At 35.4% G+C, this 27,981-nt stretch overlaps 1 protein-coding gene across 1 annotated transcript in view; it reads left to right on the forward strand.

The window, feature by feature from the left end:
- Positions 1-27,981, forward strand: part of CNTLN (centlein) — a 190,513-nt gene that overhangs the window by 97,896 nt on the left and 64,636 nt on the right. Inside the window, exons 10-14 of the mRNA XM_061360342.1 lie at positions 742-863; positions 3,646-3,771; positions 19,154-19,203; positions 24,790-24,869; positions 26,953-27,473. Of these exons, the coding sequence (XP_061216326.1) occupies positions 742-863; positions 3,646-3,771; positions 19,154-19,203; positions 24,790-24,869; positions 26,953-27,473 (899 nt within the window). The remainder of the gene's footprint in view (positions 1-741; positions 864-3,645; positions 3,772-19,153; positions 19,204-24,789; positions 24,870-26,952; positions 27,474-27,981) is intronic.

Here is a 27,981-nt window from a genome sequence, read left to right on the forward strand (position 1 = left end):
TGTATCAGGAAAAAAAAAAGTAACACCACCACTACGGGAAAGTATTTAATAGTTTGTTCTGTAGTTCTTTACAAGCAGAGCTCCCACTGAACCAGAAGTGAAGCACTGAGGACAAATTTTACTGCAGGATGATGTCTGGTGAATTCTTTACTACTGTATGCCAGCATTAAACTTGCTGTGGAATGTCCTGTTCTTAATGTTTTTCAGAACACAGTATGGTCACTTAGGAAAATCTTGTTTTAAACTTATTTTATCCTGTGATGTAAATCTTTTGTTCTGTAAAAACAGAGGACAAAGTCTGTATGCTGCAGGTTTATATATATTTACAGAAATAAATCAATGTATGGGAAAATCCTGAAGCTATTTAATCTAGGGGTTTTAATGTTGACTTCAGGGGTGGGCAGTGTTTTCCTTAAAATATGTAGATTAGTTTTCCATGAAGAAAAAAAATATCCTTTTTCAGTGTGTTGGGGCAATGCATTCATAAGTTGAAAACTGGTATTTTGTTATTAAATTTTTTTAATATTTCTCAACATCATAAAAAAATGAAAGCAAATTTTGCCAAATAAGCAAAAATCTGCCACTCTAGCAATAAGAAAAAATTTACCTCCAGTATTATTATTCCTGATCTTTTTATTTAGATTGCTGTTTACTAGTTACTTAAGCAGAACTTTTGTTTCTGTGTGACAGTCTTACATTTTGCCCAACTGTAATTTTGTGGGATTTTTTGTTGCTATACAGACTCAAGAAACTGATGAGCTAAGAGCAGCCCATGAAAAACGCAGAGAGAGGCTGCAGATGTTACAGACCAACTACAAACCATTAAAAGAGCAATTAAAGCAGTGGGAAGAGGATGATAGCAGGTAAGTTACATAGCTCATTAAAAACATTTCCCTTACACAAGAAATCTGAACAAAGTATTATATAGGTGTTTAAAAGAGAATTTGATTTGAAGGGAGAAGCTGCTGTGTGGTGATCAAGACTTTGTTCTGTGTTTAAGCAGAATACATGGCATCCCCCATATGAGAAAAATTGCAGCTGAAACCAAGAGTAAAATGTATTGAGCTGACACCTTGGCTTATTTTATTAAGGATCCCATTGTGAGCCTGGGTACTGGGCTGTTAGGGCTGCTTATTTATGTTCATCTAATTCCCCAGTTGATTAATTTGTTGACAGTGTATGTTTTTAATTTTCAATAATAGATCAATTTCTCCTTATGTTTCAAATAGTTTTTATGAATAATTTTATTTGCTAAAAATACAGAAATAACAGTCTCTCTAGCATTTGGTGATTCAAACATTATCTGAAGCTGATCCTAAAATCCCCTTCTTAATAGGGAAAAAAAAGGTATGTGCATGAAAAGCACTGTTAAGTGTTTATAAAATCAGTTATTTTTGACAATTCTACAAAAATATTGCAGTAATATCTTTGTTAATGGAAAGACTCTAACACATTAAAATTTAAATAGAGAATATATATATATAATTCTCCCTTAAATTCTGTACAGAACACTGAAAATTTTATACAGAATTTTTTAAGTCCTTAGCAGAGAGTGAGAATTTCTGGTAAACAGACACATTTCAGGTATATGAAGACATTTTTTATCACATCAGTTATCAGACACTGCTTAGATACAGTTTTTCAGGCCCTGTTTCAGGAAAGTAATTTGAGCAGATCATTGTATCCTGGTGGCTTTAGTAATACTTCATCGTGCACATACAGTTTAATAAACACATATGTATTTTACTGCAAATAATTCTTTTTGTAATTAAAGCAGTACTGACTAATCTTGACACAATTTTGTAACTGTCTAACCAAAAAGTCACAGAAATTGCTGCAAAACTGGGAGTTGTTCAGAATCCAGAGTGACATAGAGTGTCCTACTTTGAATGATAAACTGTCCCTCATATGTAAATAATGCTTTGCCCTATCTGAGTAGATTTGCATTGCTGTGTAATACTGTAGTATTTACCTAAGAATGGTTTGTCTTTTAAAAAATAAAAACCAAGTGGGAATGAAAATAATGATAAGGTACAAATGTGCTACAGGCATTGGTAGCACATGAGTATTTTTTAAAATATCGAAGCATAAACAACAATTGGATTTGTTTAAATTAGAATGAAAAGGTATTGTTTATTTAGGAAAGATAGATGTTTTTATTGCACAGGTTTAAATTCAGTGCAGTCTGGGAATGACTGAAATCTACTGGATGATAGTTACTTTTTTGAATTAAATTATTTAATTCCATGCCTAAAGCTATGTGAGGCATTCACAGTCCACAGAGAAAAAAAAAAATCAACCTAGATAAAGACAGTATCAAAACTTGAATCAATCCAATTTGATATACAATGAAACACTGTTGTGTTCTGGTTCTGATAGTTAAAAAAATAAGGGAGGGGAAGGGAAAGGGAGACAAAAGCAACTTCTGTTTAAAATAAATTACACCAGCTTCTGTCCTGACAGAAATGTATTTGGGAAAAGTAGATGGTGGGGGAGGTGTAATACTAAATCTTTATTCATGTAGGGGAGTTTTTCACATATAGTTAAGATAAGTTGCAGATTACACAGTTTGATCACTTTTGTTGTCAGAACAGAATTCTATGAAGCCATCATACTAAAAGAGGTTTGGGTTTTTTTCTTTTTAATGTGGCTAAACAAAGAAAAGTGGCCAAGACACATCTAAAAACAATCTGTAAATGGTTACACCTCACACTGTAATTTTGGTATCTCAAAAAGCTTTATACTGCTGGTGTAATGTAAATCGTGCATTAAGAGCTCAGTATCATCTGCTTATGTGGCACTTCTGATCCTCTGTAAGTGATGAAGGACCCCATTCTTTTTGATTCTTCATAGATTAGAATCTGTTATTGAGATGGCAGCTGATGGGACCTAATGCACCTGTCAGTGTACATACAACTTCCCCTGACATACGTGACTGCAAAGATGATGGGGCCTTATGAGGTTACTACATTTTCCAAGAGTTTATTTCTATCCCAGCAGAAATGTAGGTTGCAGAGAGTTTTAAATTTATTTTGTAAAGGATTTTTTTTTAATATAATTTTGATCTTTTGCATTACTAACATATGTAAAAACACTACAATTACACAAAACCTGAAATATTTTCACTTTCTAAATTCAGTGTACTTTTTCCTGGTCCATTGTCATATCCATAGGCAGTTTGTTCTTTCATTAGACCAGTTTGATTTAGAGTGGACATGAACGTAACTTGGTTTTGCAAGGGGCATATTTTTTGTAGATTGGTTTTGCAGGGGCACTGGGGGAGCTGGTGTCTCCTGCATTGTTTTGCAAGAGGTTGTATGGTGGTTTCATCTTCTGCTTTCTCATGCTAATATTGTAAGCAGTGTTATCAGAATGAATGTGGGTGACACTGCTCTGCCACATGTCAGTTGAGAGCCATGGTGCCATACTAGCATATCTGTGTGAAGCTATGTAATTGATCTTTTGTATAATAACCATATTTAAGTTTTCATGCCTCACAGAATGTATACAGCATACAATATTTATATCCAGTGTATGCTGTATTTCTAAAATTTGTATTTTCTGAAACCAAGTGCGCTTTTATTTTTGTCATCCTAAGACATGTAGATATGTGAAAACAAACTACCTCTTTTTACTCAGGAGCAGGATTGAAAGTGGTAAAGGCAGATACCACCATGCAGACCCCCATCAGCTTTGTCAAGAGGATTCTGATGCTGTGTGGAATGAGCTGGCTTTTTTCAAAAAGGAGCATGAAAGGCTACTGATAGAAAAGTGAGTTTGTTTCTTAAATGATGTTTACATAAAGAAACATTCTGCTGTTTTTTCTGAAGTTAGTGCTTTGCAGGTCACAGAAGAGAAATTCCTTGCAAGATTCCAACATAAAACCGTTTTCTACCAAAAGCAGAAAAGGAAAACATCAGCTCTTTTTTTTTCTTTTTTTTTTCCCCTCTTAAATCAGTGACAAGTTACAAGTTTGCTAGCACTAACAGAAACTGTATTCCATGATCTAGGGATTGTGTTAATTAATATGGCTCTCATCTGTTGGAGGTGTCGCTCTTCATTAGCCTGTATTTTACACACTGCCGTGCTTCATTTTTGGAATGAGGTGGTGAGGGGATAACCTAGCCAGCCATCCTTGTTTGATCTCTGTGATACATACGCAATGCAGAATGCCTCAGCTCTCTTGGTTCCCTGCCCTGTCCTGCTAATCCCAGCTGAGCTCATTATGGTGTAGCCTTGCTGCTACTCCTGGAGCCAGAGCTGTCCAAGCTAATTACTGGTAGCAGCAGAGCTGCCTGTTAAGGGTCTGGTGTGGATCTGCTAACATGGTCCTTGGTAGTGACCTGCAAAAAGCACGAGGGAGTTGCTCTCTTTCTTGCCGTGCACAGCCTGTCCTTTGGGTTTAGTGCTGATCCCTTCACACAGCTCTTTTAGCTGTAGTAAGTGTAAAACTTGGTGAAGGAAACTCTTACTTTAGAAAACATACAGTTTGCTGCTTTGATCTCATAATTCATAGGCTATTATACTCAACTAGGCAAAGTAAGAAAATGTTCTTTTATACTAGACAAAAGGAAGATAGTATGGTATAATTAGCCCTTTGCTGCTATTTAACACTTTCTGTAAGTCAAGTTGATTTTTCTTTTTTTCATTTAAGAATCAAGACATCATAGAAACTTTTATTCAGACTTTGTTTTTTGTCAGCATTAAAGAAAATATGTTTTCCCAATGGATCACAATGTAAACTGATTTTGTTGAGATATAATGAAGACTGGTATTACGGAATTTCAACAGCAGTAAATTGTTTTGTAGTATGCAAGTCCTTGTGTTGCCCGTAAGCTGCTTCAACATATTAAATACAATATTGCCAGGAGCTGTGTTGCATGGGGTGTGCTTACATCTGCCAGTTACAATTGTGTGCCTATTCTTGTCACTTCATTGTCACATCTTCGTTGTTTTTAAGCTATCACAACAAATTTTCACATGTACTACTTCTGTTTATCCTTGTGTAGAAAAGAGCATTTAATTTTAATTTATTGCCATGCATTTAATTGCAATTGCAGTTCTTCTTTTATCACTAATCAACACATGCACCAAGGGCAACAGTAACTCAGGAGCAATAACGTAAGACTTGTTTTCACACAAAGCCATGAAAGAAAGATTGCTTATCTATTTAGCCTAAAGGCTGGTACAGTTGGACTGCTTTTCTAGACCTCTGGTGCAGTTACATTTATGGGGGACACCCTTATGTTTCCTTCATTGTGGATCAGCAGCCTTGACTAGATTGTCATGAAGTGGCATGAGGAAGCAGTTGTGCTCTTCAAAATACAGATTAAGTGAATGTGAGTTTTTTAAATTCTGCGTGGTACTTAGTAAGAAGCCAGTGCACCACTTTGATCATTAAGATGAGCTCCTTGGTGTGTTTAGGGGCTTTCTACTCCTTATGAGCAATGAAGCTTATTGTTAGTTGAAGTAAGGAAGGAATGAAGTAACTCCTCTGTTTTTTTTATGTCTGTCTTCAGTGTCTGTCCCTTATAACATATGTCTTTAAATTGCTGAAGAAGTCAGCATTTCAAGATCCGAGCTCATTTTTTAAGAAACTCAATAGTAAATTTAGTGTACTTTCCAGATTTAGCCCTAGCTAGACAGGGCTTCTTATGCTCTGTGAATAAAGGACATGATCTACAGAGCTGTACCAATTATTTATATCTGTGATTTTACATGCAATGTAAGTAAATCAGGTTAGCCCATTGTTTTTGTGGATACACTTAATTTCATAGACCCCACTGATTGTTAGCTTAAGTTAATACAGAACATGTAGAAGCCGAATCCAAAGCAACATTGCTTGAAGAAGTGTGTCTGTATAGAATTATATATTGGCTGAAGTCTATTTTAACTCCTTCCCTTCTTTCCAGGGATAGAACAATGGTGTAAAGTATCTTTAACTTACACATATGTTGCTGTCAAAATAGATGATTAATAAATAAAATATATGGTAAAACAAAGATGAGCTCATGAGTGCATGTCCTAGGCTCCAAAATGAAGTCATTACCAATATTAGCACGCTGTAAGCAATTAGTTTCTAAGTTATGAAATCTGGTTTTAAGTCAGAAGAAACTGAAGTTCCTTCAGAAGTCACCATTCTAGTAATGTCTAATTCCAAATTCTGTAGAATTTGGTGGAAAGACTTTATGTCAGCCACTACTTTCTGTCAGGTCCTTTCTTGTAATAGTTTTCTTCTTATCACAGGCAGGGATTTCACTGACTTTCATGTAAACTGTTAAACACTATGCACTTTTGAAGCTGGACACTAACACAGACAAATACAGTGTTTAAGCCTTGTATTCAATCACTTCTTTTTTGAAATATGTGAAGCTTTCTGTGTTCATGAATTTCAGAATGCCAAACGTCAGTATTTCTCAGAATCATAACATTCTTGCTACCATTTTTTAACTTTTTGGTTAGTAAAGAATAGCATGTGCATGTTGTATTACTTTGCAATTAATAATGAAATATGTTTCAGAGCCATGGGCTGCATCCTCTCCACGATCAATGATGTCTACATTTGAGCTGTTTGTGCATATAAAAGAAAGTACCTCTATATTTTAACAATCCCATAGTAGATTAGTAAAATATAGTAATCTATAAACTGTGGTTATATCAGTATGTGCTCAATGCTTTGTGTGTATTTTTCTCTTGAATTTCAAAACATTATCCTGAAGGGAAGAGGATTTTTTTTTTTCTATTAATATTATTGTCTTTATACCAAGTGCATTATGGAATTATTCTTCTCTGACTTTATAGAAATTGTTTTTTGTAATAGTTTTACCTGACTTCTTTATTAAGCTTCCTCTCCCCCTGTTTACTCTTTCACAAAGAATATTAGATTATGTTCTACCGTGTACATGATCTGCATCAAAAGCTGCATGTTTAATTTTGAGTTATAAAATCTTCCTCTGAAAATTCACTGTTATTAAAACAAAATAAAACAAACAAGCTCCAAAATTGAAGTTAATTTTTAGATATGAAATGGTACCTAAAGAAAGAGTCTTTTAAGCCCTCATAACTCGTTATCTTAATAAATCCTGTAGCAGCTACCAGCTAAACTCATGCCAAAATTGAAGAGTTAAAAACAGAAACAAAAAGAGGTAGTTGAAATAAATTCTTTAAGTGTTCTTTGAAGTGCTGATTAATGCTGTTGGCCAAGTGAAAACAATTCTACAGCTCTGCTAGGATCTCCCAGTTTGGTCTTCTTACATGGGTCATTTTCTCTGTGAAGTATGCAATACATTTGTTATAGTCATTTCCTGTCAAGTACCATGTTATTGCAGGCTACAGAAGCAGGCATTGTATTGATGTTCAGGTTCTGTGTTAAGGTGAACATACAATTTTATCACTTTTTCTCCCCCTTAAGCAAACAGAAAAACAGGAGTATTCAAACAGTAGTTAACAGTTGAGACCATGCTTGGGTAATGCGATTTTTATTTAAGCTGCATCAAACTGCTGAAAACTTGCAAGAGAAAGATCTAGTAACATAGAAAAAATTTAATAATGCAGCTGTGGAACACCAGTGCGTTCAGATTCAGCATTTTGGAGCCACATAGAACTGGAAAATCTTCAATTAAAATAGGCATATCATTTTACAGACAGATTGATATATACATTTTTATAGAGCTAAATATATGCAAATATGCACAGATACATATATATATAAAAATGTAGTATAGTTCTCAGGTTTTTAGATTATTTTTAATATTCGCTACTGAGTACTAAGTGTTACCTATCTGTGGAATTGTACTGGCAGATATGTCCTTCAACATATTCTTCCCACATCAGTTAGATACATGTTTGTATCTATATTATTTGGATTTTGCTGAATTTCAGGGTAAATTAGTATGTAGCATGTCCAATTGAACTGATGCTTGATTGCAAGCTAGCTAATTCAAACTAGTTTGGCATTTCCATATTAAATTATAATTTCCTGCTGTATGGGATACCCTGTCCCTTTGGTCTTTATATACAGACTTGTGGAAAGGTATAGTTGACTGTATATAAGCTGTTTTAGAAGCTATACAGTTTTACATTTTTTTCATTCTGGATTACTCTGTAGGAGATCTTGTAATTGATACCTGAATTGATTCACTGAATTATTTGAACAGGTACATTCTTTGACATAAGACACTATGACGAGTACAGTATGATCATACGCAGCTTCTGTTAGTCATTCTTTCTTCTGAGTACCTGAATAGCTGTGCATGTCCTCTGTGTAGGAAATGTGATCTTGATCTCTGAAGCATGTGGAATCACTGCAAGCTCAATAGCATTCTTAGTTTCCTATGGCAGCTATTTAATTAGAGGTCTTATTGATTTTGCATTTTTAGGAAAACGAAACCTCACGACTTCTGTTTTCCTTATTCATTGTATATTTAAAGCATCTCTTCTGTGCCCTCTGTAGTGGTATCTGACCAGTCAGTTTTCATGAGCCCAACTTGGGAACAACAATAGCTTGTGATGTCTCTTGCCTTTTCTTAGCAAAAGTGTGGTGGGGGAAAGCTAAATTTACTGTTATGGAATGGTGGAAGTTAGAAATATAAATGGAGGCTTTAGTTCCTCTGCTTTTTGCTTTCTTTTTTTTTTTTTTTTTGTTCCTAGAGAACCTGCTAAAAAATTGCAGTTTTGATAACTTTGACAGCCTCTTTGCCTAAATAGGAAAAATCTGGTATCTAGTCATCAGAGACTTTAAACCTCTGTCTTTCTGAGCACTGTCCAAATAGCACAGTATTTTTTTTCCATTGGTCTGCTTAATAGCTACACCATGTACAAAAATTAATTTGTATAAAAGTGCATTCATGCTACATCAATGTTAAAAATTGTCACCTATGGAGTATAGCTCTTCTGACATGTGTTCTATCTCTGTAAGTAATCTCTGTTCTTCAGTTTTAGGAGTACTGGGACATAGCAGGCTTCTTGCTGCAGAATACTTAAGTCTTATAGCTTAGGGCTCTTGTTTACTTTTTACTAAAATTAGTAATTTTACGCTGCAAAGCCAGATATTGTTGAAATAGTTTTGTATATGTACTTCTTTAGGTTTTGGATGGATAAAAAGATTGCAAAATCTAAAATTCCACCTTTCATTCTATTGAAAATTATTAGGTAGAGCCTAGATTCTGCTGCTGGTGTTAGAGGGTTCTGACAAAGGTGCATTCTTACTGACTAGGCTGAACATTGTTCAGTGGAAATGATAGTCATGCTCAAGTGTGAGAGCTTGAACCAGTGCAGTTGTTGGCTAAAATTACTACAAGTTATTTAAAATGTAAGAAAACGGCAGCATTGGTTGTACTACAGGGTGCCATTTTTAAGCAGATATTTTTAAAGAACCAGTGTTGGAGATCTACATGACAGCAAAGTCATTTGCAGAATTAACTTACGTGGCCCCTCTAGTGAAGAGAATTATTTTTTTTCTAGCAAGCATCTAGTTACATTTTCACAAGGTACTGTCAGCTAACTGAAGCAAATATATTGTTGTTTTCAGTGAGTGTTCTGTCAGGGATGATAGGATTAATGATTTTTAATTGTGAAACCTCTCTAGACCTTTCCTTGCTTGTGTCCGCCAGATCTTGTAATATCCTTTATCCTAACTAACAGACAAATTTGGGGACTTGCAGTGCTTTTGGAAATCAGATGTGTTGCCATTTTCTATATAATGTCAATAATGGAGACTTTGATGTGTTGATCATCTGAGATTTGTTTATATAATGTTAAAAGCACTGATGTGCCAATTAAACTGTCTTGATATTCATGCAATAGGGTCCTCACCCTGTGTGCTTCTCTGAGTTATGTTGGTTACACTGGTACCCCTGAATCCTCTCTGAACTAACTACGGGTAAACACTGTTTATGGTCTTGTTATAAAGGAATGGAAAAAAAAAAAACAAAACAAATTAAAATAAGTATCATTAAGTATCGTTACACAATGTTTTTTGGGTTGTTTTTTTTTTTTTTGTAACACCTTTGGACAGTCATCTTGGTTTTGTGCTGTGGTAAACAAGTAAAAGATCACTAAATTGTAGGTAAAATTTTAGACATGGGTTTCTACCATCCTTTTGCAAGCTAAAGGTTATGCTGCATGTTGGAACTACTTTAGTCGGTAGTCACCGGCAAATCCTTGGGTTTTGAGTGACTATTAATTTGAAATATACCTCAAAACTCATTCTTGACAACTGTGACACTGTTTACTTTTTTTATGGGGGCAGTTGCTTTTATCCTGTTTTGTTCCTGAATGTGGGTTGTAAATCAGAGAGACTTTACTTAGCAGCAACAGATACTGCTTCTTGCAATTTTCATCCATCCTATAAGTGACTGAATTGGGAAACAAGAATGATAAAGACATATATTTGGGAAGTGAATGGACAAAGTAAGATAGATAGCTCAATGGCTCTGTGTAGTCAAATATTCCTTTCCTCGGTTAATTAAGACTACAAGTTTCTTTGTGTAAAGTGTAAGTTTATAGCTTTCTTCCTGTAAGGAATTCAAGTAAATCATTCTGAATAGTTTGAATGTTCAAAAATGTAAGTAATGCTAGTACTTTTGCTTTACTCTTCCTTTAGCAGCATTATCCCCAGACATGTGTAATGGTTTTTGCTCTCTTGCACAGTCTAGATCAAACACCTGCTCCCAGGCTTACTCTTTCCTCCCAAGGCTGTCAGTTGACACATAAATATACAGACCCATGAAAACAGCTTGTTTTGCCCTTACTGCAGGCAAATGTTCTTGAATTGTAATGCTGTAGGAAAAAAGTGAAGAATATCTGTCAGAATAGTATTTCACCTCTAAAAGTAGGATAAAGGTTCCACCTAACTTGATTCTCATGACTCTAAACAATTTTTAAGTAATAGAAAATTAAAATCAGGGTTTACGTTATGACATGGCAGACTCTCCATCCTAATTTACGAGTCTCTTCTTATATTTTCTTCATGGGCTTTTTGCAAAAGTAAGTATATTGTGCATGTACACTTTACTCTGGTTTTACAGAGTAGTATTTTTATTATTTTGAAGACTTGTGAACAGAAAGTACAGTTCAGTTTTGCTTACGTAGAAGACCTTCTATCAGATCTTTCTGCTCTGTTGTCTTTCTCCTAAATCTCCTTTCTTTTCTGAGGGGAAGAAAACAACTTCTGCTGTCCTGTTTTCCTTGCAAGGATTAATAGGCTATTTGGCTTAAGCTTTAGTTAAGAAAAAATTCCTTTGCACTTATTTTGGTTACTGTAATAAGCAACACTACTGACCCTTTTTAAGGACCTTGATAAAGAACATGCAAAGCTTGTTTAGCAGTCTTTTTCTGGCTGATTTTCTTCTTAATTTGGCTTTCTGGTCTTTAATAATCTTCCATGACTTTGGAGGAAAACATTTGAAAAGGCAACAGTTAATCTCTTGGACTCAGAGGAAGGCTTCCCTGACTGCAGCAGCTCCTGGACTAGCCCCCTGACATCTGTCCACACCAGCCACAGTATGTGTTTGGAGATTGTGGTTGGTTCTGTTTATTTCTCCAAAGAGTCACCCTGCTGCAGCCTTACAATATGTAATCCTTGGGAAGGAGTCGGTTTCCACAGTGGGTTATTTCTTCTTAAGTATTCAGCTCTATTAGAAATGAGATTCTCAGCTTGGTTTTATTTTCCAGATAAAATTCCCAGGACAAATGGGGAAAAAAAAAAAAAAAAAAAAGACTTACTGTTTGTTTGTATGTTCATTTTAGACTGCCATAAGTCTACTCGCTTAATTCCTTTTATCTGTATGCAGAGGAGTGTATGAGTCTCCTGCTGGCCCTACCTATGAATGCTGGAAGCTGCGGATGGTCAGTGGCTGATTTATGGGATGTGTATGACTCAGGAGGCAGTGGTTTGCTAGAGGACTAACTAGAGTCCTCTGGCAATGGGTTAACCTAGGATCGGCAACTGTTGATGAAAGAAGTCCTTTGAACTCATAAGTGCAGAAAGAAAGTTTATGCTATAGCTCAGACTATCTTTCTAAATTACCTTTTTTTTAATGCGTTAAGGCCCAAGTGCACATGTGTATATGTACCTCAGATCTGGAGCTGTGTGGGGGCTCCTGATGGTATCTTTAGAACTGCTGACAATTAAAAATGATGAGTCCTAGGAAATTTTGGTCTAGCAAGAAGGTGTATTTTGCAGAAGTCCTGCTTATATACAGATGGTATGAGAATTTTGCCTATTCTAGTAACTTGATAACTAAGCAAATGTTACAGAGAATTTCTTGCTGATGCCTAGCTATAATCTAAAAGAAATCAGAAGTAATTCTATTGGCAAAACAGATTCTATAGCACAGTTTTTGTTATGTTACCTCTTCGTATATTCCAAGAGGGTGAGTATTACAAAAATAGCTAAATAATGGAAAAGTAATCAAAAATTATTATATTGCAAATAAAATAGCACTCAGAACATTGTATGATACTGGAAAGAGCAGATACTATAATTGTGGGTCAGTGTCAGTACCTTAAAAAATGTATACAATATCAGCATAAACTGTAGGCTGTATCAATTTGGTCTCTTTTGATTTCTTACTATCCTTGTTTTAATGCTGGTGAGTGAAACTGGCAATTGTAGTTGGAGGATGGATCCGAAGCACCAGTCCATAAAACAGAATATTGCATGCTTTCCTGCTCCTATTGGTACCTTTCATATATATGTTACAAGCAAGAATGACTTTCATGAAGTTATTCATAGCAAACAAACCTTATTTTCGGGATGCATAAACAGAGACATAATTCTACTTCTGACCTGCCATACTGGAATTTACTGAAAGTATTCAAGGAAGTGCCAGTAGACTCCTGCTTATTTAGGGTGCTGATTTCTGTTAATTTAAGGACTCAGTGGCTTCTCCTTAGCTGGGAAAAAGTTGGAAGTTGTACTCTGCCTATTTAATCTAGAGTACCTAAAACCGCTGCTGTCCTGAACTGTTTCTTGTCAACAGAGTAAACTTTAAACGTATTGGGGAGTAGGTAATACGGTCAGCAGACCTCTTTGGTTTTTTACTTGTTTTGGAACCAGGTAAGAAAATGCTTATTGTTAAGAAAGTATTACTAAAGAAATAGAGTAAAAATGTACCAGATAGAATCAGCATCACCTTTCTGTGCAGAAAGCTCAAGTCTATGAGGCAATTTCAGGTCTTCATGAAGGATAAAAACAGTACACCACTAGGCTTTGTATGGCTTGAAGTCACTTTTCTGCCATCTGAAGGGCTGTCATTTGAACCTAGCAAAGCTGCTAGAAAATGCAACATTTGAGTATAAATAAGAGCAAGGCATTTTTCTCTGGAAGAAGTAATAAATTCTGGAGCTTTTTCAGTCCACTAGTTTTACTACTGTCAAACACATTGCAAAGCCAGTCTTTTTTGTTCCCTCTTTAAGAAATGGTCCTTAGAGGAAAAATGTGTGTGGGAGTCGAATATGTATTTTAAATAAGATTTTCAGTTTATTGAATGGATGTGGGATTAGTGTATTTGGCTTAAAGTTGGAAATAGCAATCATGAAAGTCACTCATAGACCTGTAACCTTGATTATCAGCAAGTTTGTTAGGGTGTTACAGTAAACTTTCAGGGTACATTATCCAGTTACACAGCCGTCTTTAGAAACTTTAGCTATAAACCAAGCACAACTGAAAAGACTTTCCCAATGCCATCAGAAAAGGATTGTTTGCTGTATTTTGAAAATATTGTATACCTTTTTTGCTTAAAAACCCCCAGACCAAATTGACTGAAGTGAACCTGTGTAGAGAATGCATCTAGATACTGTCCAAAATGTTAGCTGAAGTTTCAACATTGCAAGCTTTTAAGGTGGCTGTGTTAGCATTACCATTGCAGATACGAGTTTAGACTTTGAGATTATTGAAACTTAATAACTGAGCGGTTACTTGTTTTCTTTTCATCCGGGTTGCTGGTAGATATTGCTAATAATGAACCTCCTTTGCTGAAGGTTATTTATGTATACAGCTAGGAGATGTTTTATGCAAACTTTCACAGAACATTCTCAGCAAGTTTTTTATGCTTTTAAAACACATTAAAATTTAGTTAGGTTTTATTTCTATTTTTATTTTCATTAATTTATTAATGGTTAAGAGCTTATGTACAGAATTCTGTAAGGTTTCCCCTAATCCACATATCAATATAAAAGACTGTGTAACTTGTCAGAATATTCCACAGAATTTGATAAACACTTGCATAAAGGTCTGTCTGGTGTGTCTATTGTCTTAAATTGTATCCTAGGAACTTACCTTTTAAGAAGTTGAATTAAATAATAGAATGAATACACAGTATAAATGTGACAAAGACTAAAATGCAGCAGTAGCCTTTGATTTTATCAGGAGAAAAGGCTCAAAGATGTGATTTTATCATGAGCTGGAAGTGATCAGTTTATACCGCACCCAGGTTTGTTTGTCTTTCCTCTTGACCTGTGTATTTCCATTGCATTCAAATCCTTCATTCATTCTGAATTATTATTCAGAGGTCTATCTTCTTTATGTCTACAGACCAAAGCTTTTTTTCCAAAGAAAAGTTTTGTTTTCCTGTTCTGATTGCCATGGACTTTCTTTTGAGTCCTCCATTGCTGTATTTATTCAGCTTAAAACTTTGGTTGCCTAAGTTAGATTTTTCCATAGACCTCTTCTTTCTCTTTTTTTTTTTTTTTTATCCTTCTTGTTCATTAGCCTTTAACCTGCATAGTTTCTCCTTATTCATTCCTCACTGGTTTGTTTTTTTCTTTTCTTAATGTTGCATATGGTTTGCTTAGCAGGACTTTAGTACCTACGCACATCGTATTCCTCCTTTTGTACAGGGGTATCATCAGTAAATGAACTTCAGTTTCTAGCTCTTCTCTGTACAAATGGAGTTTAAAATCTGTTTCTTGTAAAATGCTTAGAATGTTGATGTTTAACTGTGTAACAGACATAATAGTGAGATTGTGTTTATGAGATGCTGGCTGAAATAGCACACTAACTTAAACAGAACCATAGAATTTTAAAATTTCGATTTTAAAAATGCAGAAAATAATTTTTCCTTGAAAAATTATGGGTTAGAAATTTTACATGCTATATATTTTCTAGCTCAAACAAAACCATACATAGTATGGAAAAGAGAATTAGAAAACACCCTATTTGTCAACTGATATATTGTTGTCAGGAGATGCATGGAAGGGTAAACTGAAAATATCCTCCATGTTCTATGTTACTGCTTTACAGACACGTGACTATTTCAAAATTTTTGTAGATTTGTTTTTCTGCAGTTCCTAAATACACTTAAATTTACGTACTGGGAAAAGAGTTGTGCTTCAATACCTGTGCACTCAGTATTATAATCTGAAATTGGAAAGGTAATTAACCTAATCTGCAGTCTAAACTTACAATTTCTTTGGGTTTGTTTAGTAACCACTGGATATATCAAGAGAAAAAGATATATTAGATAGATACATAGCTAGGACAAAGGGAAGGGAAGGGAAGGGTTTAAACCACGCTTTTGGGTTTTTTCTTTTCTTTTTAAACCAAGCTTGTAGTTGTACATTATTGTAAAATGTGAAATTTCTGGAGCAGTCCTAAAAGAATTTGCTAGAAACACAGTTACATGGAGATTAACATAAGACATCTAAAATAATCTTAAAAATTGCCTACTCTTAAATTTTCTTGAACTCCCAGCATTTTACTGTCAAAAGATGGAGGAACTACTAATGTTCCAAGATTTATTTTCAGCATCCATGCCTCAAGACTACCATCAGCTAGAAACACTTTACACAGAAACTACCTTTCCACTATAGAAAATTCTTAAAAGATTCTATCTTTTAATTTCTTTTTTTTTTGTCTTGGATCTTTTCAGATGACATAAACACGATGCCCTTCGCTCAGCACTTGCTAAATCAAATGCAGTTTTTTTTCAATGCACAGAGAAGTCCTCTTTCAGTTAGGACCAAACCTGGCACACTTCTTCGTTCCATTGTTTGGTGCGTTGAAACTGAATGATGCAAAAACCAATGCAGTAAATTCAGTGAAGTGTATGCTTAAGATAATTACAGCAGGTACTAGCTTTGTCTACTAAAATAGTGTTGGAAACTCTACACAGTACCTGAACTTTGTCACTGCTGTTCTGACTCTCTAGTTCCAGTAGGTATTCTGCTTTACCACACACAGAGCTTATTTTTGATCCCTTGAGCTGAAGGATTGTACAGGCAATCTTTCTTTCACTCTTAAGTGAAGGAAGCATCTCATGCCACTAGAATCTGTGCAATGGGATCACAGTTCTTTTCAAGTACCTAATCTGCTTGTAGAAGAATTGAAGCAACTAAAAAAACTTCCAACACCCCAAACACTAGAACAAGCATTACAGAAAGCCTATGAACAGTTGGAGACAGATAAGAAAGGTATCTGAATATGTGCTACTATTTAAGAAATCAAATAAAAAAATAAAAAAAAAGGCACACACCCCCCACCAAAAAAAAAAAAAAGAAAAAAAAAACAATCAAAAACCTAGTTCCCACCCAAAAATGCTCTTAAAAACCTCTCTGTGAAGACTCAGTGGGAAATTTGTTTTTGTGGCCCTCACAGGCAGAAAGTCAGCATTTAGAACTTAAACTTGCATTGAAGCTAACAGGTAGGCCAATAAACAATGGCAGGACAAATGCAAGTGAAAAGTTGAGAAGGCTAAAAAAAGCCTCAGGAGAGTTGTTTTCAAAGAAGCTTTAGCTGTGATAGTAAAATTTTCCTTAAGTGAAAAGGAAGCTAGTTAGGAAATTTGTACTTTGCTGAATGGTAAGAGTGTAAAAAGGTATACCAGGTTTACAAGAACAGCTCAGTGAATCTTTGCATCATGGTGAAGATGGTTAAGAAGATGCCAACAACTCATTCTTTATAGCTGATAGATCAAAGATGTTTGATCTGTTTGAAATAACTGTACAGCAGTTACGACGTTAACTAGATAAGTTGTTAATATCCTCCCATGCTTGGGAAGTTTGTCATCAGGAAAAAGAGGGAGAGAAAAAAAAAGAAAGAAAACACACAAAAAAACCCCAAATGCACTGAGCATGGATCAACACAGTTTTGTTGGGAAAGCATCACTAATGTTCATGTAAAGGGAAATCCTGCTTCGTTAGCCTGATGAAAGTGCAGAAGGGTGACATTAACTAAGTGGTAGCAGTAACCTGATCTGTATTTCCCAATTGCCTTTTACAAGTCTCCACATGAAAGATTCTGTGGGATTGGAGGAAAGGTCCTTTTAGCAAAAGGGAACCAGTTAAAGCAGAGGAAACAAGGAGTAGTGCTTACATGCCCTTTCAGGATGGGAAATTTGGATCAGACTGTGTCAACTGTTGGGCTTGCACCCTGTTCTGAGTTGCATCTGCTTTTGCCTCCGCTGGAGGCAGAGCACTGGTGATGGACCCAGCATGAATCTAACCCAGTGGGGCATTTCTAGCATTCATGCAAGCCAGTCATTTACTAATATGGGTTGGATCTTGTATTACACATTATAATTTCTTGTTAGGCTTTGCTGAAATATTTCCAGCTTAGATACAGCATAACTTCAGTTGGAGACCATTTCACAATTTATTTGGGAGTGCTTCCGATGTTCTGACTATAAACCTACCCCTTTACCTATTTCCTATAGTTTATTTACTTCTACATGTCTTTCATCACCCTAAAAAACTATGTAAAAGTTAAGTCTCTTAAAAATCTTGTACAATTATCATTGTATGCTTGTCACTTTGTATGTAGGGAGGCAGTATGATTATTCAAATGTTTTTGAAGTTGAAAAATAACATATTTGGAAGATAAAGGTTCAACAAGAAGCATGTAATGTTGAATAGTCTTTAGTTACATAAACAGAATGTTTTTTTCAAGGAAGCATTTTGCTGTTTGGTGAAAAAAGTGAACGTGCTGTGAGGAGTTAAAACAGTGTGGGGGTAAAGGCCACTCTAGGCTGTGTTACAGAAATTGATGATGACTGAACATGGAGGATGAAAGAAGGGCAAAGTCAACCTGTGAAGGCAGCTGAGTGATCCTGGAGTCTTATGTGTCATGCAAAGAAAGTTACTTTCCATCTTTCTCATTTTCTTTGTAGTTGATGTGTTACAGCTGAGTCAGAGACGCATTAAACATATAATGTGTTTTAAAATACATTTTATTTTTAAAGACTCTCTTAAGTTAGCAGATATTATTTGTACCTTAGCTCAGAGGGAATCTGTAAAACATAAATTTCTTGTAAAGCAGTTAGGTGCTGCTATTTAGAATACAGCAGAAATAGCTGCGAGGAAATTAGCAATGCAACCTTCAGAACAGAGATAGAATAATGTGTATTTTTATAGAATATGAGGTTATATTTTAAGCAAAATCTGCATATTAAATGCCTGTACTCTGTTTTAGGTGCTATTGGATCCTAGGCTGAAATCAGTGCATACCTTATTTCTAAAATAGAGTGCAACTATATAATTAAAGATTGTCAGAAAACATAAATGAACCATTTAAATTAATGTCTTTAATTCTAGCATTTCCCAATTTGACTTTGAATCTCTAGCACTGATATCCTGGCAGCTTTTATTTGTATGTAATTTTAATAAAATGCAAAACAGTAATTCAGGTATTTTGGTGTACAGACCTTAGCTGATTGATATTACAGAATAAACTGTAGTGGTATTACAGTAGTAGATCAGGGCTGGAAAAGGGGAGGAGAGATTTTCTTAGTAAGTTTCTCAAACACTCACAGAAAAAAGAAGAATGGTATGATACATCTGCACAAGGTTGGCTGGTAGTTTCCCCTGAGACTGAGTACTTATTCCCCTCTCAACAGGAATCCACCTCCTACTGGTTTCCTTTTCATCTCAGGCATTTCCTTACCTAAAAGAGACTCGCTGAAAATTCTCAGTGTATGTTCCAACCAGTAATATACCTGACTTTTGTAAATTCAGACTTATATATCTTAACCAGCTCTTGTATAAATGTGCTTATGTTTAAAGTATGACAAGTAACATCAAGTTAGAACCAATTCCTGGGTCTTAACAACTTTTTCCTCACTAATATATTGATACGTTTTTGATTGATATTTTTTAGTTTTAGTGGTGTCTGTGTGATTGTTCTGTAGTTCTTAGTTTTTTATTTTGTCTTTTGTAGACTGAATCTTGAAAAAGAATTGGATCAGATGAAAGTACACCAATCTGTGGGTAAGTTCACAATACAGGAGTTTAAATATGTTTACGATAAAAAATGTGTAGAATTTCATACGTATGTATGTAGCCTGTTAGAAATATCTTTCTCTTGAATGTGTTTTGTATGCATAAGGCCATATATGTTCTTATTTCAAAGTATTATTAACCTAAAGTTCCCCACATGCCTATTACATCAATAACAACTTAGAACACTAATACATGTTTGCAACTTGTTTATATATACTATATATAAAATTAATTATGTTTAAAGGATCTATGTATGTGTTTATAAATGTATGTATAAAATCTGAATCTTGTTTATGAAGCTTTCTTCAGAATCTGAAATGGTTTTTGAAGTACTGCAATTCAGTGATGCAGAAGTATTGATACAGAAATTTCATGCTCATTCAGATTCCTCTTTTCATACTAGTCTCAAAAATCACGTGAACTTGAAAGTGAATCAAAATAATGGAACTGTTATAAGACTTGTTCATCAGTATCTTCTTTTATATCTTTACAATCTTTACTGTAGTTGGTGGTTCTATGTAGATGGGTCTTTGTCAGTCAGATAGGCAGTGCCACTGCCTCTCCATCACTTCTCTGATTCTCTGTATTATTTGCTGTTCCTGAATGGTATGGGAGAAGTATTCATGAATGCATAGTTACAGTCCAGCTGTGTGTCACATCTGTGGTGAATTCTTTATGCACAATATAGTACAAACGAAGGGAGTAGAAAACTGGAAGAAGTACTTTGAATGTTCTTGGCAATAAAACCTTACCATTGTTTACCCCAGTTTTCTGCTGGGATTTGGTTTGGTTTTGCTTTGCTTTGCTTTGGGGGGGGAGGGATGTGTGATAATATTGGCCACTTGAATGAAAATATATGGGGTTTTTTTCCCTTTATTTTAAATTTGGTTTATAGTTATCTATAAAACTTAGTGGAAATATCCAGTTGCTGAAAACTGAAAGTTACTGTTTTCTTTCATATTACTTTTTATGTGTTGCATTCACAGCTTCAGATAGAAACATAGTGAAGGTTTCAAATACTGACTTTACAAATAATTTTTTTGCTTTTGCCAATTTAGTCAGTCCTCGCACAGACATAAGTGGAAAGGCAACCAGCGGTGAGGAGTTGAGGGCCTGCTGAGCAGTAACAACATTTCCAAAAAGCAGTCAGATCCCTGAAACTGCCTGTTCTTGACATGTTTAGTGCTTTAACAATTAGTCTTTTATTTCTTTTTTTTTCATTATCTTTTCAGATTAAAGCATGTCCTCCTTCAAAAGCTCGTGGGTAGATACACACTTCTAGATTGGTTATTGATATGATCGTAGAATCACAGACAGTTTGGGTTCAAAGGGACCTTAAAGAACATCTGGTTCCAACCACCATGCCACAGACAGGGACACCTTCCACTAGACCAAGTTGTTCAAAGTCACATCTAAACTGGCCTTGAACACTGCCAGGGATAGAGCATCCAGAACTTCTCTGGGCACCTGTTCCAATGTCTCACCACCCTCATAGTGCAGAATTTCTTCCTAACTTCTAATCTAAATCTGTCCTCTTGTCAGTTTAAAACCACCCCCCCCCTTGTCATGTGACTACAGGCCTTTGTCAGATGTCCCTCTCCAGATTTCTTCTGGGCCCCTTTAGGTACTGGAACCTGCCCTGAGGTCTCCGTGGAGCCTTCTCTTCTCCACGCTGAACATGTCCAACTCTCTCAGCCTGTCTCCAAAGGAGAGGCTCTCCAGCCCTCTGATCATTGCCAGTGATGATTAGTTGTCGTTATACTGGAACTGAGAAAAAGGGTTAAAATTCTAGTGAAATGTGTTAGGCAAATTTTATTTGCCTTTTTGAGTATTTGTTGTTATAAGTATCATTTAGATAGCTAGGAATTTTTTTGTAAGATTCAAAATTAAGTCCAAAGATAAGTTATTAAGCAATACTTTCATTAGCACGTGAGACTGAGCTGATTCCAGCTATTTCCAAACTTTTGCCAGTTGAAGTCTAAAAGATACTTGCTCACCTAAGCTCTAAAAAGTAATTTCCTTCTTGTTGCCCTTTCAAGTCTTCAAATATTGCCATGTAGTGGACACTTTTGTCAATTGGTTGCCATTTTCTAGAGGACCGCACCTGAAGTGTGGTCATGAAGCTGGATGACCATATTTGAGCGTAAATGAGCATATGTGTGCAATCCTTGCTGGTGCTAAGAAAGTGTGTACATCCTCTGCCCTAAAATGAGTTTTAAACGCCTTCTTTTTCTCAAAAGTCAGTTCTGTTATTCATAATTTGCTGAGGTTCAAACTAGATAGGGGCTAAGTACATTTTGTTCACAGTGTTACTATGTTTTCTTTTCTAAAAGTAAACCTGACATGAATTTACTCAGCTTATCAATGATGTTGGAATTCACTTTCACCTCAGCAGGTGCCTGTCCCGTTAGGCATTCTGACATCAAGGGATAAATTCTGAAAAAAATTGGCTTCGCTTCCCTCTATGAAAAAAGATAGGCTCTATCCTCTTGCTTGATTAGATATCAGTAGTGTTTGTCAGGAGGAAGTACTGGTTAGCTTCGTTGTTCTTCTGTATCATTTTTCAAACCCTGCTGGTCAAAGATGAAGGTCAGAGGAAGAGAAAATTCTGCATCTGCCATTCCCAGTTTCTTTCCATTCTGCTTCAATTGTCCAAACAGTCAAATAATTATTTTCTAGTAGTTATCAAACCCAAATTCAATATTCATGCTATCCATGTCATTATTTGTGTGTGAATGTAAAGAATGTGCTGTCAGGAACTCATGCCATTTTCTCCAGAAGCAGGGAAGTGGATCCATTAATCCAATCCAGAAAAGCAAGCGCCTTATTAGAAGGCACTTAACTGTTGGCCCCCTATTTCTTCATGGAGGCAGTATGAAGGCTTCTTTCATTATATGACTTAAGAATCTACCAGTTTCCCAGCCTGTGTGTGAGAATGGCGTTCCTTTCTTATGGTATTCACCTTGGATTTTTCCGCTGGCTGTTTTAGAATTAGCACGACTTTGGGAGCAAAAAGTCGGTAACACTGTGGCTTTCTGCACTACGGCATCTTCTGTCTGTCAGGGAATCCTTCACCTGGTACATACCAGAGGCAAAAATGGCATTCTTTTGATGGTTCATGTAGGTACTCTGAGCAACTAATGCGTAGCTCTGGGGTTGTTTTTTTCTCTGTGTAAAAACGCTTTCTTCAAATATTAAGAGTGAACTGTAATATCGCAGTTCAAGGGCTATTTTGGCACCATTATCATCAGATTTGGTGACAATTAAGTGTTACATTCTAAAGCTGGCAGTTAACTATGTTTTCCCAGTGGGACCTAAGTATACTTCTGTAAGACCACGGTAATTTGATGACTGAAGATAGTGGCATTTATGACTTTTGGATCTATTCCTTGAGGGAGAGTGTAGATGGGTAGAACATACATCTTCCTGAGTAATATGATGAATCTTTCTGCTATCCTAGACAGACAGACAGTTATAGGCAGTGGCGTTTTATTGCCTCCTTAACCAATACCTGTGAACAATTATCACAGTATCACAGTATGTTAGAGATTGGAAGGGACCTCAAAAGATCCTCTAGTCCAATCCCCCTGCTGGGGCAGGAACACCTAGATAAGGTTACACAGGAACGTGTCCAGGCGGATTTTGAATGTCTCCAGAGAAAGAGACTCCACAACCTCCCTGGGCAGCCTGTTCCAGTGTTCCGTCACCCTCACTGAGAAGAAGTTTCTTCTCAAGTTTAAGTGGAACCTCTTGTGTTCCAGTTTGCACCCATTGCCCCTTGTCCTATCACTGTTTGCCACTGAGAAGAGCCTGGCTCCATCCTATCTAATTATATAACAATTAGAGGGAGGAGGAGAACAGGGGGCTGAATAGGCCATCTATTATCTGGTCAGTAGAAAGGGTTATTCATTAGTGACTTTTGGATTTTCTTTCATTTATGTTGCTTGTGATTTCTGTGATACTACTGAACATGTACTATCTTTTGTATCTATTTTACAGCCTTTTTTTTTTCAGCATATAATATGTTTATTTATAGAGTTTTAAATTGTATTTTGGTATATCCACATAATAAACATAACACCTTGTGTGCTTTGATCAGTTACTTGAAATATGGGAAATCTTTTTTCTTTTCAGTGGGGTACAGTAAATGCTGATATAAAAGTTATAGCAGACATTCAAATGAGTGAATATTTAGAAAAAGATGAAAAGCATGTTCATATTATCTTTGTGTGTTACTTAAAGAATGTTGTAATGGTATGCAGTACCACTGTGCTGGGGGACTATAGTCTGAAATAGCATGGGAACTACCATATTAATATCAAGGTAAAGGTACATATTCCCCAGATGCATAGTTTTACCTTTTTCAGCTTTTATTATCTTTAGAATAGTGTTCTATTTATTTCATGAATACAGAAGTATTAATTGGCCATGACATGTTCCAAAGACAAAAGAAAGGTCTAATTCACTCTAACAAACTTGTTAGTCACTGTTTATATCAAGAGGATTGTGAATCTATAGAGAGTAACACGGTTTTCTTCTACAATTGTTTTGTTTATAAATCAAAAGTTTTTAAGTGACCTGCAGTGTCTGCTTGTAGTTTGAAATGATACTTCTAAAGCAGCCCTCCACCAAGTAGCACAGGTATTTGTCTGCTATGATTAATCCTTTAAGTTAATTGAGGCAAGAAGGGTAAGAAAAGAAATGTGAATATTGTGAGTTTACAGTGTTGGAGGAATTTTTTATTCTTTAACACATTATTTCATGTTCCAAGAAAAAAGTCCTGAGGTGTCTAATTGCTCATTTCTGTGAATAGTGGGCAGTTTACAAAAGTTAAGCTCTTGGTGCAGATCTAAACAGAATGCATTTTATTTTTATTTACTATACCTGTTTGTACTTCTGAACTTTTCCTTAGCATTCTTCTGTATGAATAGATCGAATTTTAGCTTACTGGCTGTCTCCAAGAGCAATACGTCAGTCATGCTCTCTTTCATTAGCTGTGTCAGTTTCTAATTGTTACGAATCCACAGTATTAAAATAGAATGATTTGTGTGATTCGTCTGGTAAAGTACATGATCTTTCACTTAACAAAAAAAGGGGATTTAAAGTTTTCGTCCATCCTAATTCTGTTACTGTTTGCTTTGTTCATCAATCACTCTGATCCTCCTAGCAGGGGACAAGACCTAGAGAGCAGAACTGGTAGTGACTGTGTAGATAAAAAGGCAATGAATTCTGCTTTTAAGGCATAGAGAGAATAGTCTATAAAGGAATAAAAATTGGAATGAAAGTACAGCGTTTTTAACCTGCAGATCTATTGTACCTTTGAAAAGCTTGTACTCTGTGAAAAAAACATACTCTGATGCTACAAAGATTTATAATTATGTGACAGAACACTTTGAAAAGAGGTCACTCTGCAGAAACTGACCAAAGACTGACTGGCAAGAAAATAGATGACATTATAAATAATTGCGGAAGTATAGAATGCATTTCCTTAAAATCTCTAGGTATTTTTTAGTGAAATATTAGGTGTCACAATTATGTATTTTCTGATAGACTATTATTATTACTTTCTTATAGAGCCACTTTTCAAAGATGATTTCAAGAACAGTACTGCAAAGAAGAATATGAAACAAGTTTCACATCAAATGTTACAGAAGGTAAGACACCAACCCCAGCAAACAGATCTAGATTTTAATATAAGAATCATGTATGTGAAAGTCAGTACTCATTAATCTAGGTCATCATTTCCTTTCCTAATTCAAAAAAATATGGATTTCCAAAATTGTGCCACTCACTATGAACTTACCATGTAATATAAACGTGGTTAATGTCAGAGAAAACAAAAAGGATGTTTAGAGGTGTAATGTTAAAAAGTAATAAATTTTCTAAATTGGAGGTAACATATGCTTAGCATTTTACCACTTTAAAGTTCTTTTGCTGAGTGTTTAACTTTATATGTTATCAGGTGTTAATCTCCATAGAGATCTTGCTGCAGAACAAACTTGATGCATAGTAGTGATAAATCCACCTTTTGTTATATTTAAATTTTAGCACAACATTGAATATGCAAATATTTTCTACATATGTGGGGTTATCACTCTTTTCACAAGATAGTACTGTATGCATTTAGTATTCTTTGGCTTAGGAAATATGATGAGTATTTAATCTTTACTGCTCAACATTCTACATGTTTTACCTCATAGAGAAAGAAGATGTTCTTAACTAGTTGCTATTTGTATTGATATTTGTAATATACACAAGTAGTTTAGTATGTTAACAGGTGTTCACTTAAGAGGGCTCCCTTGTATTTTACCATATGTTTTGTTTGCTGCAATGAAAAGACATCCTTCAAACAGTATCAAGCCTTTTGTTTGTCATTTTGCAAAACAATATTTATTTAATTACTTATAAATCTTTAAAAGCATGCTTAAATTGAATAAACAGAAATCTATAACTTTAAATGTCAGTTCAGGTACGTCTATTTATTTTTTATTTGTGAATTAACTTGTAGGAAGTGTGGTAATTTACAGCAGATGATGTGATTGCATATACTTCTAACACTTGCCATATGGTCAGGCAATGAAGGCTGTCATCTCGTTATTACTGAATGACAAACATCATGTTAAAATAATAACACACAGAATAGGAAGTGCTCACATTCATTTATCTTAAGGTTGAGTGAGTAATTGAAATAATATGAATGCTACCATCTGAAATGTCACATAGTTTATGCTTGCTTATCATCTACATTTCAGAACTATAATTTTATTTGCCAGGTACTCCATAATTTTTATCTCTGTGGATATACAGAGTTAAGATGGTACCTCAGGGATAAGTGTAGAGGCTATTTATTGTTTGTTTCCTTCTGGCTGTCATACATGACTTTAAGTGCTACTGAGTGCAAAAGGTTGAAGTTGCCCATGTGTGTTCTACCATATCTCCCTGAAAAATAGTCTTTACTACCCAGGATGCGCTTTGCAAGCTTCTGGAGAAATATCAAAGACTAGAAGTTTGGTTTAGTATCTGCTAAAATTAAAATTGCCCCTTATTTCTGGAAATTGTGGGGTTTGGTTGTAACTGTAAGCAAATATTCCAGATGAACACTGAAAATCAGTTTATTGTTAGTGGCCTTAAATATATGTAAACCTCAAAAGCTGTTACAAAGCATATATATCATATATATAGATTGAATACACAGATTTGTTTAGGTTTCTTTGGAAGATCAAAATAATATTTCATTTGTGTATTTACAGCACTTGAAAGAACTTGTTGATTTACACAGAATCCGAGAATTGTTAGAATTGGAAAATACTCTGGAAATCATCTAGTCCAGCCCCCCTGCCAACGCAGGGATTTAGATAGCTAGTGCAAAATTGTCTGTGTTTGAAAATAGTTTTCCTTCTGAAAATGTTTTTTAAAATTCAATTAGTATGTATAACCAAATCAGTAATGAGCTCAAGATGCATCAGAAAGGTTCATTAGCATACTTAAACTTCTGTGTCACTTTGCCTGGAATTTTAACTTCTTTTACCATCTGCCCTTTGTTCAACAGCTGTATTATTGCAGCTAAAATGCTTTCATCTGCACTACGTTAGAATTATTTTTAAATTAGGGACTACAGATTGCTTTTGTCCTTGTGCTTAATGTAATATTATTGTCATATAATAAATACATTTGAAACATTTTTTTTTCTGCTGGGGTAGGATGAAACATTCTGAATGCTACCATTGCTTTTGTTAGGTACAACAAGTAGAAAGAAGATTCAAAGCTATTGAAGGGGAATTAAAGAAACAGAAACAAGTAAATAAAGACTTACTGAAGGAGAAAAATTATTTGGAAGCATCTTTAAAAGTGCAAAAGGAAGATGCAGACACAAGAGAAAATGAGCTGGAAACACTAGTTAAGAAGATTTGTAAAATAAGAAAAGACAAAACAGAACTTCAGTTAGTGATTGATGCACAGGAAAAAGAAGTTGCCTCTTTGAAGGGGCAAGTGGCAGAAGCTAGCAGGTTGAGAAATGAAAATGAAGATTTGCTGAGTCAAGTACAGGAGCTGAAGTGTTTACTGGATGAAGCCAAAGCAGTGGCAACCTTTGGGCAATGTAATTGCAAGATAACAGGAACCAAGGTTAAATTAAAAACAGCCAAGAAAAAGAGCTCTTTGGGACATCATGGAGCTTTTCTCAAACAGTCCATCAAGGTTATGAGTAATGTATTTGAGAACTTCAGTAAGGACGGCTGGGAGGACGTGAGTGAAAGCAGGTACAGCTCTCATTAACTTAGCCCTGTAGAGGGGACACTGTGCATATGTAAAGCACTAGCAAATGGAGATTGAATTTCAACTACTGTTGATTTGGTATTCAAAAAAAATACTGTCAGATCCTCTGAAATATCTTGGGAGGTCTTGTTCTGAGCTTATTGACTGAAATTTGCATGCAAAATTAGCCACAACTGCATGAGTATTTGAGTAGGTGCCAGGAAACCCAAAAGAAGGAAATGCTTGATTTCTTCCAGTGATGCTATTTTCATGCAGTCATGAGGCTTGAAATTGACAGTTTGGCAGGTTGATTTAATTTGCTGGCCCTTTGCATATTCACCACTGACAGCTAAGGATTCCCAGGCAAGCCTACCAAGTCGGTTTAGTTATCTTGTGACATGCCGACCCGGGAGGAGAAACATTTTTTCCCCTTAATTTAGTTAGATAAATTTTGAATGACCCATTTCAGCTTGCTAGCAGATGTCTACAAGCTGTTTAACATCCTTTAAATTA

The sequence above is a fragment of the Neopsephotus bourkii genome, unplaced genomic scaffold (genome assembly GCF_033783945.1).
Source record: "Neopsephotus bourkii isolate Nb327-2 ecotype Australia unplaced genomic scaffold, CSIRO-AGI_Nbou_v1 NB_1020, whole genome shotgun sequence".
Lineage (NCBI taxonomy): Eukaryota > Metazoa > Chordata > Aves > Psittaciformes > Psittacidae > Neopsephotus > Neopsephotus bourkii.